Here is an 11,998-nt window from a genome sequence, read left to right as displayed (position 1 = left end):
ATACAAAAATAACATTATATACAAGCAAAAATGTTCAGGAATATGGGAAAAAGGGCACTTCAGGAGTGATCACATTGAAAATAAAGAAGATGGGGTAATTGTGATTTGCAGGATATAAGTGATATGATAAAGAAAAATAGAAAAAGGGTGACTCCTTACACAATAATAGGGAAGTAACTACACAAGAATGTGCAAGTATATAAAAGGGAAGGAGCAGGATGCAATTGATCTGATCAGGGTAATGATAAAAATCGGATACACCTTAGGGGAAGTAGAGGCGATAAACACTAGAGAAGGAGGAAGGGAGGTAAAATTATAATATGCGTGAAGGCAAAAGCCACAAAGAATCATACTTTTAAAAATTTGTATAGAAATCAAACCTATAATGCATGTAATTTGGAATATAAATATACATATATACTTATAATTAAACTTTGTCAACTAAAATCCACTTAAAACCTAAGACAATTTGAAAAGGAATTCTAGACACAAAAATACAGAGTTTAACACAGCTTCTTGCTGTTTGCTGGTGGCATGCACCAGCTCTTTTAATAAAGGTTTTCCTGATTCAGTGGTAGGAAAAGAAAAATACATTGTTTGGAAATGCCAGCTTTCTGGGCTGTTTTGCCAGTGTGAACTCTGACTCTTTCAGCCAGGAGGTCTGGCTACAGAACATTTGAGTGGGGTTTGCGAACAGACTGCTGTAACTTGCTTAATGGCAACGTGGACTGGCTGTGTGCCTGAGAATGGGGCTGTGTGCATGGCTCTCAGAGGCACAAGCAGCTGCACAATGCTGGACTGGGCAGGCAAGCAGGAAGTACCCTATATACCATAGTAATGGCACAGCATAAGTTTTAGACTGGTTGGGCAAGCAGAATGTACTATTTATACTCTAGTAATGGCACATTCTAAGTTTTAAAAAGCACTTAGCACTCCTGGACAGTAAAAAACTACAGATATACAATGAAGACAAATCCAGATTTTTTTTTTAAAAAAACCTCAAAATGAGTCAATTTCAGATAAATGTACATAGGCTTGAAACAAAAGAGTATGAAAAGTCATAAAAGACAGTTAATGGCTTAAAAAAGGTAAAGTAAAGATACAAAATACAGACAGTCATAAAAGAGTAAAAATAATAAATATCAAGCTTTTAAAAATTAATACAGTAAAAACAAGTCACATAAAAATAAAATGTTCACAGAGTCTAGATTATGTATATTATTGTGTTTTCTTTAATTTTTGTACTGTAAATAATCTAAGTACAGAGAGACATTTCATTGTAGGGACTAATAAGATAAACCAGTATATATATTCTAAAGGTATCATGACTTTGGGTCTAAGGATACGTTGCTTTGCAAAAGAGGTTCTTCTTTTGTTTTCATGGAAGATGAGAACCTGTGGGTTGCTTCCAGACTTGTGTGGTTTGATGGAACAAGACCCCCTGAAGGTCGCTGTACACACTCCCAAAAATTACTACATACAACAATCTGCAAAAAGCAGTATGGGAAAAACTATACCCATATTCTCAAATATTATCTATAAATGTTTGTTTGTTTGTTTGCATTTAAAAGGATTATGATATAGATATAAATAATTTGCATTGGTATGGATATTGGTTTATTAATGTAATTTAAGGTCAATCTTGTCATATGTATATTTCTGCTCTTGATTAAAGTATTGTGATTGTGTAGTTCATTTAAAAATGGAATGTATAATTAAAAGTAAAGTTAATAGATAATCATCTATAATAATCAATCTTGTAGTCATGTTAGTTAAATTTTCTAGATGTATAGAAATACATTTCAGTTAGATAGGTATTCTTCAAAGCTTTCAGAGACTTTCAAAATATGGCATTCAAAATGTTAAAAAAAAATAACACTTTTCATGACAGAGAAACACATCTGCTCCTAGAGCACCAAGCTACTTCAAGAGAATGATAGGCCTTAAAGTGGCTCCTTGGTTAAACATTTGGGCAAAAAACTACTCTTGCCTGGACTTATTGATGCCATGCTATGTAAACTGGACATGCAGGACCCACAGAAAAATGAGTGCTAAACTTGTCTAAAAATGAGACAAATTTTCAGGGTTTCTGATTCATAAAGGAGGCTGTGAGACATTCTACAAGATACACAAAATGTGACTAACAAACTGCCAAAATAGGTGGAAGTGTCTTTAAAATTTCCTGCTTCATAAATAAATCTCCTAGGTACTATGGGCCTATAGCATAAGAATGGATGCCCCAATGGTACAAATACTTTGGGTGACTGTCCAGGTAGTGAGATGTTTCTGTCAATTTTAGAGTTTTAAAAGGTGCTTACATGTGCTTTCTGTTTACTTAAGTAATATTGTATCCTCCTGGAGTTTTTGATGATGTTAAATAACTTATAGTTGAAGTTATAGTTTTCTTTAGTTTTGACAAAAGATAAAATAGATATATATTGTAACTATAATTCTTGGTCGATACCTGTTTGTTATATGTAATTTTACTATGTTAAAGTTAAAGACTTCCTTCATATTTAAACAGAAAAGGGGAGGTGATGTGGGATATCCCTCTGTATGCTGCGATTACCATTAATGAATAAAGAATGGCTTTGAGCCTGTAGCAGAACAGGGTGGGGCAGAACAGAGCTAGGCATGTAGGACTGGACTAAATGCTGGGAGAAAAAAGGGTAGAGTCAGAGGGAAGCCATGGAGCCACCACCAGAGCCAGACATGTTGAAACTTTGCCAGTAAGTCATTGCCACATGGCAATACACTGATTAATAAAAATGGGTTTAATTAATAAGTAAGAGTTAGCAAAAAAAGCTAGAGCTAATGGGCCAAGCAGTAATTTAATTAATAGTGTTTCTGTGTGATTACGTTGGGTCTAAGCTAGCTGGGTGGCCAAATACCAACAAGCGGCCTCCCTCCTCCAACACTTTAATATCATGCATGAGAAGCCCTCTTTTGAATTGTTGGCCAGGGATATAAAAGACTCTTCAAACTTATAGCTACGGCCACTGCATTTGGTTACCCACCCTTAAAGGTGTAAGGTAAGCTCCCATTATTTAAAACACAATGTTCTTCAGAAACAGGACCAAGAAGACCTTGATGTGAAACTGACCTGACCACCCATCCCTGAGGTCTAGCTTTCATGATACCAGAAGTTAACATGCAATTTCACAACAGAGAGCCAAGCAATAGTCTTACCCAGCTATGATATTTATTAGCCACATTAATGACCAGCACAAATGGCACACATACCTTGACAGTAATCAATGGCTCTCTAATTATAGTAAAGACCTCAACAGATGGATGTCATGCTTAGTATTGGAAACATAAATAGTGCTATTGAAATTATGGTCATTGAGCCGGGCGGTGGTGGCGCACGCCTTTAATCCTAGCACTCGGGAGGCAGAGGCAGGCGGATCTCTGTGAGTTCGAGGCCAGCCTGGTCTACAAGAGCTAGTTCCAGGACAGGCACCAAAGCTACAGAGAAACCCTGTCTCAAAAAACCAAAAAAAAAAAAAAAAGAAATTATGGTCATTGGTAGAGAAACTATGGTCACTAATTTATTAAACCAGCATAATCCCTAACAATAATCTATAAACATTTATGCTGTAACTGTAGATTTCATCTCTCTTGGAGGAAATTTCTTTCTGCACTAGACAGAGACCACTACAGAAAACCACAACCAAATAAATATGCAGAATCCAGTCACAGAGGATGTTCTCAAAAAAAACATGCACCCTGCATCAGCATCAGCTGCTGCCTCCGGGTTTATGCCCTGATTTTCTTGTATCTAAAAGAAAAAAATAAACGCTTTCCTATGCCCTAAATTCCTTTGGCCATAGCATTTTATTTCTATAATAGATAACCTTACTGAGATATGGAATGAATGTACCACTTGTTTGAGGTGTCTGATATCCTACAATAGATTAAGAATTTCATTTTAGGTTTCCTGGATGTGATATTGTCTATCAAGAGTCATTGCTCATTTCAGATGGCCTAATAAGCATGTAGGTCTCCAAGTACATATTTTGAAATAATGGTTCATAAAATTCTATTTCCCTTTTCCCAAAGCAGTCCCCTTACTAGGAATATTTTTTGGCCTTTTGTTCTAAAAAAGGAAGGGGAGAGTATAGAATTTTCAGTTATCATTTTTGATAACCATTGTATATCCTTAATTCTCAATTTACTGTGCAACTGTTCCCATTGTTAAACCACATCTCCTCTAAATTTCTAGGGGCTTGTCATTTAAGTCAGAGTGATTTATTCACTATCATATTGACATTAATAGGGTGTTATAGTGTATACTCTTTGTTAATTTCACAGAATCTAGAATAACATATAATGTTTGTAGACACACTTGTGAGATATTACCTCTATTTCATTAGCCTCTGGGAAATCCTGCATGGGGTTATTTTAAATAGGCAGATTGATGTGGGAAGACCTGTCCTAAAGGTGAGTAGCATCATTCCATGGGCTTGGGCCATGGACTGTATGAAAAGGAGAAAGCCAATCAAATGCAGCATTTGCCTCTCTCTGGTTTCTATCTATGATTACAAGGTAATTAACAATCTCAAGATCCTGGCACATGACTCCCTTGCCACTATAAACTAGATCACAAACTTTCAGGCAAAATGACACTTCTTTTAAGAATTTAGATTGGTGCTTTCCTTAGCGAATTCCTCAAGTTAGTCCATTACATCCAAGTTATACCTAGTTAGAATTATTTTATTGCTTTAGTTGATAATTTCTCTGGTGAATATTTTCTTTTACATTTCCCTAGTAAATGTCTCATAAGTAAAGACATAAAAACCTATAAGGAGCTATAACAGGGAATACTTGTTAAGCTAATTAAGTATAGGATAGTATTAAAATGTTTTGTATGTAATAAAGATGGAGTACAAGGAGAATAAAAGTTGGGATGAGATTCCTCAAATTTAAAACTGTTGTAAAAGAAAAATCAAAAGGAGTAAAAGAGGGAGGAAGGAAATATGGGGAAATCTTCACAAGTATTTTGACAAACACATTGGGAAGATTCCTTATAGCAATCTGTAACATACTTTGGGAAATATCATCTGGAGGATAGCTGCAATTTTTACAACGTGGGAAATCATTCTGCTTTAATTGTTATAAATTTAGAGGGTGATGTAAGGGGTCATTGTATTCTGATAGTCATTTCCATATCTACTGTGTTTCTTGATAATTTACTATTAGCAAGAGTTATTCAAATCCAGAACTCATAAGACTAAGTGGGCAAGAATTTATTTAATGAAAATCCATAAACCTCTCGATGAAAAACTGAAGCAACTAAGACAAGAAATGTAACTGGAAGCCCACTTCTCTTTATTGGGCATTGTTCAAATCTGGAAATTTTAGGGAGGTATCTGAAAAATACTGGTGATTACTTCTTGTAATTTTGGATTTTCAAGCATATGTAAGTTGGAAGTTTATATTTAAATGACAGAATATTTTCCGGAATGCCGCGGAAGAGTAAAAGAAAGAGAAATTATGCCACCCACTAGAAATAGAAAGGCAGAAAGGGTTGCCATTGCCAGTGAAGTGCCAACCTTCTGGGTATCTGGGAAAGAAGGAGTGTGGAAAGATGGGGGGAAGTCAATCCCAACGTTGCGAATGATGGATAAATAGTTGAACAAGGTGGACAGAAAGACAAAACTGCTAGCAATGACGTTCAGAATCCCTGGCAGGATGAATGGATTGTAGGTGTCTTTCTTCCGGAGTCTCCCTGAGTACAATTTCCAAAGAGCCACAATGACAGTGACTGTGGCAATCATGCCGAGAAAGCTGGAGATCAGTAGCAGGTGTTGAGCCACTCGAATATCCAAAGGGATGAAGCTGTCCTGGTAGTTATATTTGTAACACACTTTGGAGATGTTGGAATTGCCTTCCTGGTGGTAAATGCAGGTTTTCCACATCCCCACTAACGTCATTTTGGGCTTGGAATCCATGGGCTCCTGAAAACACCACACTCTCCACTGAGGGAGGCCCATGGAGACACTGCACAGGATCCATGCTAGGGTGGCCAGAGCAAAGCCTCCTAGCTGCCTGCTGGCAGTCCTGCTGGCCATCACAACGGTGACAATGAACACCAGGCAACTGCAAAGAAACACAGGACATCATGAGGATGGATTCTTCAGGACTGGGAGATTAACCCCTGTGGTAGCAGTACCAGGGAGATAGTTTATGATGAGCAGATGGACTTTTGACCAGGAAAGCTCCTGCAGGGAGTGTGTTCTGATCAAACTCAAACAGAATTGCTCAGTGGGAACATGTAGTAGCACACTGATAATCCACAGAAAATTAAGATTTTTCTTTTTCCACTCTTTAAGGAATCACAATGAATTTTGGTTCCCCATATTTTGTCTTCCAAATAATCGTGATAATATGAAATTTCACAACAAAAATAGAAATCTACTTCAAGCACAACATTAGGATAATTTATGAAATATCCATACCATGGAGTTATATGCCAACCGTAAAGATAGAAGTGTGGCTATACATAAAAGATTTTTTTAATTTAATTTATTTATTTTTTACTCAGATCATTTAATATTCATTTGTGTGACACTGTATTACTCTGTATCCCAGGGTGGCCTAGAACTATGTCCCCATTGTGGCCTTCAGTTAGAAGCAATCCTGCTTCCTCTCCTTTTCAACTGCTGGCATTAGAGGCAGTAGCTACCACACTAACTAATGCCAGGTTCATCAAGTGTTAGAAGTTTATCAACTTTTATAATGACAAGTTTCTCTTTGAATGGATGAACCATGGTTTTACTGATCAATCATTGAGTTCCTATATTTGGATTAATACCAAGATTGACTTAAAATCAATGGTGTCATGTGCATCATGTATGAAAAATGTCGTGTATTATATATATATATATATATATATATATACACAAACATATGTGGAACTTATGTAAATATATATTCACATTGTCCTTGGTTTTATCCTCAAAATAATTGAGCTTGTGTAATAGAGTGGCTAGTATGTATTTTAGAATTTATTAAATCTAAGGCAGGATGAAGTATAGAAAATTTACTGTAGAAAAAAATATAGTTATAATAACTGTAATATAATCTGCAACTAAGAAAACAAATATCAAAACTATAAAAATGACTGCAACTAATAACACCTTTTAATAATAACTTTAAGAACAAGTTATGTCTACTTCACAATCAAAAGACTCAAGTTGGATAAAGAAACAAGAGCTATCTTTTATGTTTTACTATGAACTCATCTTGTCTTCAAAGTCAGGAGTGACCTTAGATTGAAAGAATGAAAAGTATCCTAAGCAAATAGGAATAGTAAACAGTTTTCTCTACCCTAATTTCAGACAAGATAGATTTCAAAATAAAATAAACGAAAGAAGACAAAAAGGGGATACTTCTGGGACATAGCATCTAACCTCTTTATCCATCCAGATCTCACTTAACATTTTTCAGGGTCTAACCCAGTAAGTGTCTTTGACCTTCCCCTGACACATAGACTTCCCAACTAGCAAATCTATCCTCAAGACCCATACCTATGGCCAAGCTTAGTGTAACCACCAATGTTTGCATGTCAAACAACCACTAGGCTTCTGCTAGGAACAACACTGCTTGCCTCCCATCCAGAAGGCATCTCCTATACCACATAAAACATTTTCATCTAGTCAAATCAATGCCCCCCCCTCAAGTCCTGGACCATGAGGGACATCGTATGTTCACTGTTCACTCATCTCAGTTCACTTTTACCAGTAGACTTCATTCCTCTCTAGCCATTTTCAACCTTTTTGTACAATATGCCCAACATGCCCATACTTTTTCTTTTTTGATCCAATCTAGTCTGTGCATATATGACAAAAAACTAACAGAATAAGGCCATATGCCTAGATCTCACTGGAAAATAAAATCAATATGAAAAATCAAGTCAGTGCTTTCTCTCCAAAACCTACCAGACCTGGACAAGAGTTTGTTAATGAGAACTATGTAGATGAACCCAGGACAAGGACATATAATTTAAAATGACAGTCATAGACTTCAGTAAAGAATCCCAGGAATATAAAAAGACAAAAAGAAACAGTCATTAAAATTAAAGAGACAGAACTGAAGGAGAACAAATGCTTGAGTGATGCCAAAGAACACACAAGCATAAGATTGTTGAAAATGACAAAGACAGCCTTGGACCTGAGAACAGAATTCAACCAGGAGATACAAATATTGAGGAGAACTCAAAATAAAAGAAAAATCCAGTAATTAAAGTAGAAAACTCAGGGGAAAGCCTCGTAAGTAGAATGACTGCAGCAGAAGAAAGAACATCAGAATACAGAGATAAAGAAGAGGATCAATATCAAACAAGCAAGAATATAAAAATTTTACAAAAACACAGAAAAGGAACATATAAGAAATGTGGGACATCATAAAAAAACCCAAACCTTCAAATTATAAGCATAGATGAGGGAGAAGATTGCCAAATCGATAGCACAGATCAGGCACTCTTCAAGATCTTAAAAGATAATGTCCCCAAACTAAGGTAAAGCACACCCATTCAAATACAGAAGCACACAGAACACCAAATAGACCAGAATGGGAATGAAAATCCCACAGCATATTATAGTTAAAACACTAAGTATATATAAATATATAACAAAGAAAGTGTATTTAAACCTTCATGGGAGAAAAAAATAGATAATGAGCCAGGGACTTAAACATAAAGTTCTCGAAAGAAGAAAATGTGACCAATACCAAATAGTATTTCCAAAGTTGTTCATCATTCCTAGCAATTGAAGAAGTGAAAATCAAAACTTGAGATTTCCTTATCATCCCGTATGACGGCAATGATTAACAAAACAAGTGACAACTAATGCTGAAGTGGGTGTGGGGGAAAGAGTTCTCATTCACATTTTTGGGGGATTGCAAACCTGGAAAGCAACTATCAAAATCAATGCAGAGAATTCACAGGAAACAAAAATAGATCTACCATATTACCCAGGTATACCACTCCTTGAAATATGTCCAAAGAAAAAGACATCCTACTCCAAATATATTTGCTCAACCATGTTCACTGTTGCTCTATTCACTATAGCTAAAACAGGGAAACAACCTTAATATCCATCAAACAAAGAATAGATAACGAAAATACAGTGCATATGCCCTATAGAATACTATTCAAATGTAAAGAAAAAGTGAAATAATAAACATTTTTGGGCAAGTGGATGGAAAAAGGAACAATACTGAGTGAGCTCACCCAGGACAAGAAAGAAAAATATCACATTTTTTTTTCACTCATTGGAAGCTCCTAGGTATAAAACATCAGATGTGAGTATATATTCTAGATCAACTCCCTAACCACAGAAAATAAAATGCCCCATTTGTCATTATATGTGGCGGAGGACCAATGCAGAGGAGAAGCAGGTGATAAGAAATCTTATGTGGGAAATAGAGAAAATGGGGATTTATGGAGGGATGAAGGAAATAATAAATACAGAAGGATAGTAGATGGTAAAACAACAGTAAGAATTTCTGAAAAATAATGATGAACCATACTATTATTTCCTTAAAAAATAAATGACCTATAAAGCATATGACTTCTGTATAAATATGCTGTAAAAAAGAAAATATCTCATCTGGACTTATATTGCTTCCTCCAAGAGCCAAATATCAGCTAACACAATCTACATCTGAAGGCATTAGAAGCCTTCTTTTGAATTGTTGGTAAGGGCTATCAAAGAGAATACCAATTCAGAATATTGCTATTCTCTTTGGCTGACCTTAGAGGTAAAAAGTAAGTCCCTACTGATAAAGACTCCATAAACTTCAGACTCAGCTCAGAAACCTCTGAGGTGGAACTGACCTGAGTGCAGCCTCACTCTGGTCTAACTTTATGGTACCAGGAAGGTTTTCAAGGTAGGAAAACAACCAATAGACCTATTCAGGTATGATGCCTATGAACCACAACAATGATCACCATGGAAAGATAGCCCTAGAGATCCAGTGATGGCATGCCAAACTCTAGTTGTATTTAAGACCCACTTATGAGAGGCAAGCCATGCCTGGTACAGGAAACCTGGGAAAATACAGAGAACTAGTGTTGTCATGGATCTTGGAGAACATGTAACTACCATTTTACTGTCAATAGACATGTAGTGGTGAACCTACTTTCCCAAAGTCAGTCATAAATTCTGATATGGATACTTAGAAACATAAATTACATATACAACAAATGTGAATGCAGCTTATTCTTACCTGTATAAGTATACTTACCTGTTACAGTATTTTTAACTGAATTGGTGGCCAGTTACGTGGCAGAATCACTTAAACTAAGGAAAACATGCTGGTTCCCCTCATGTGCTCTTCAAGGCTGGTTGCTGACTTCACAATCAGTTGAGTGGTGACTGGCCTGTTCACAGTTCTGAGACATTTATTACATCATCAAATGTTATCTCCCACTGAGATCATCTCCCAAGTTTCAGTCATTAGTGTATGAGTGCAAAAGCAATTTAACTCACCACAATAGATTTTCAGTTCCCTTTGTTATGTTTCTTACCCAGCATTTGAGAAGTGGGATGTGTTTGCCAGTGTGTCTCCCTGCTCATAGTCAAGACCTACATGACTGGTTTATCCCTGTCTATAATTTTTTTCTTTCTCTATGAGGCACTATTTCAAATCCTGTCAATGGAGGTAGTGACATTTTGTAAAGTTATTGCTATATGTAGATGCTGTGCTAGAAGTGGCATCAACATACCAGGAAATCTCTTAGTTAACTCCCAAGAATTGTTCACAAAAATCTAGGGGTAGGGAACAACCAATGATATGCCTGGGATGAAAGGAGAGATCTCCTGAAACCACATAGAAAACCCCTCCAGGATACAACTGTCGATCATGATAGATGCAGCTAGTCCACATTATGTTGAAATGTATTGAAGCAAATGTTTCAATGTTGGCCAATAAATAGCTCATTTTAAAACTATACCACTAACTCAATCCTGGTTCTATAATAATATAAAAGGAAAAGTGAGAGATGATGGCAGATCAGAATTTAAGGGAAGGAAGAGAATGATGAAATTAGTAGCAATATGGCTTTTTTCTTATTTTGTTTTTATTTTTGAGACAATTTCTACATTTAGATCATGGACACCATGAATGTATGGACATGCTATCACTGACTCCAGGATACTGGTGTTTCAGGCATGTTCCATCATGCTTCTTCTAAGACCTTGTATTAGTTGCTTTTCTACTGCTGTAATAAAATACTTTGAGAAATGAATCTTTTGGCAGGTGGGAATAATTCAAGCTGGCTCATGTTTCCAGAGGACAGTCCATAATGGCAGGGAAACATGACAACAGGCATGCAGGTCAGGAAACTTGTAGCAAGGAGAGGGGCTGCTTGGTCATTCCTGGCTGCCCAGCTCTGAAGTAATTACACAGAAACTGTATTAATTAAATAACTGCTTGACCCATTAGCTTTAGCTTATTATTGGCTAACTCTTATATTAATTTATCCCATTTCTTTTAACCTGTATCTCACCACATGACTGTGGCCACATGATTGTGGCTTACTGGGTAAAGTTTACAGCGTCTATCTTTGGTGGTTCCAATGCTTCTCTCTGACTCTGCCCTTCTTCCTTTCACCATTCAGCTTAGTTTTCCCCATGTATTTCTGTTTTTCCCTGCCATAGGCTCAAAGCAGTTCTTTACTCATCATTGAATAAATGCAACACACAGACAGAATGACCTCCCAAACCAAGACCTCATATCTTCATCCTTGAGAGACCAAACTAGAGTTGGACAAGGCTACGAACTCTCAAAGACCTCCTACAGTGAATGTGGTACTTCCTCCAACAAGTATATACATTCTAATGGTTCCACAACCCCTTAAAAGAGCATCATCATTTATGGACCAAGTGTTCACACACATGATCCTATGTGGGACCTTCTAATTTAAATTACAACAGACCCATAGGAAATTAATATAGTTACTCTGTCTAGTACATATCACTTTGCAGAGACT

General features: G+C 36.4%; 1 protein-coding gene across 1 annotated transcript; it reads right to left on the bottom strand.

Annotated features, from left to right (window-relative positions):
- Positions 1-5,441: 5,441 nt before the first annotated feature.
- LOC121441327 (claudin-34-like) lies at positions 5,442-6,074 on the bottom strand. Its single transcript, XM_041642457.1, has one exon. It carries the CDS (start codon positions 6,072-6,074, stop codon positions 5,442-5,444), a length of 633 nt encoding a protein of 210 aa, XP_041498391.1.
- Between the last annotated feature and the right edge of the window lie 5,924 nt (positions 6,075-11,998).

This window comes from Microtus oregoni, unplaced genomic scaffold, assembly GCF_018167655.1.
Source record: "Microtus oregoni isolate MIOR12 unplaced genomic scaffold, Mior012 000074F_ref0000038, whole genome shotgun sequence".
NCBI lineage: Eukaryota > Metazoa > Chordata > Mammalia > Rodentia > Cricetidae > Microtus > Microtus oregoni.
The sequence above is the reverse complement of the archived record's forward strand: the minus strand, read 5'-3'. Positions and strand labels throughout refer to the sequence as shown.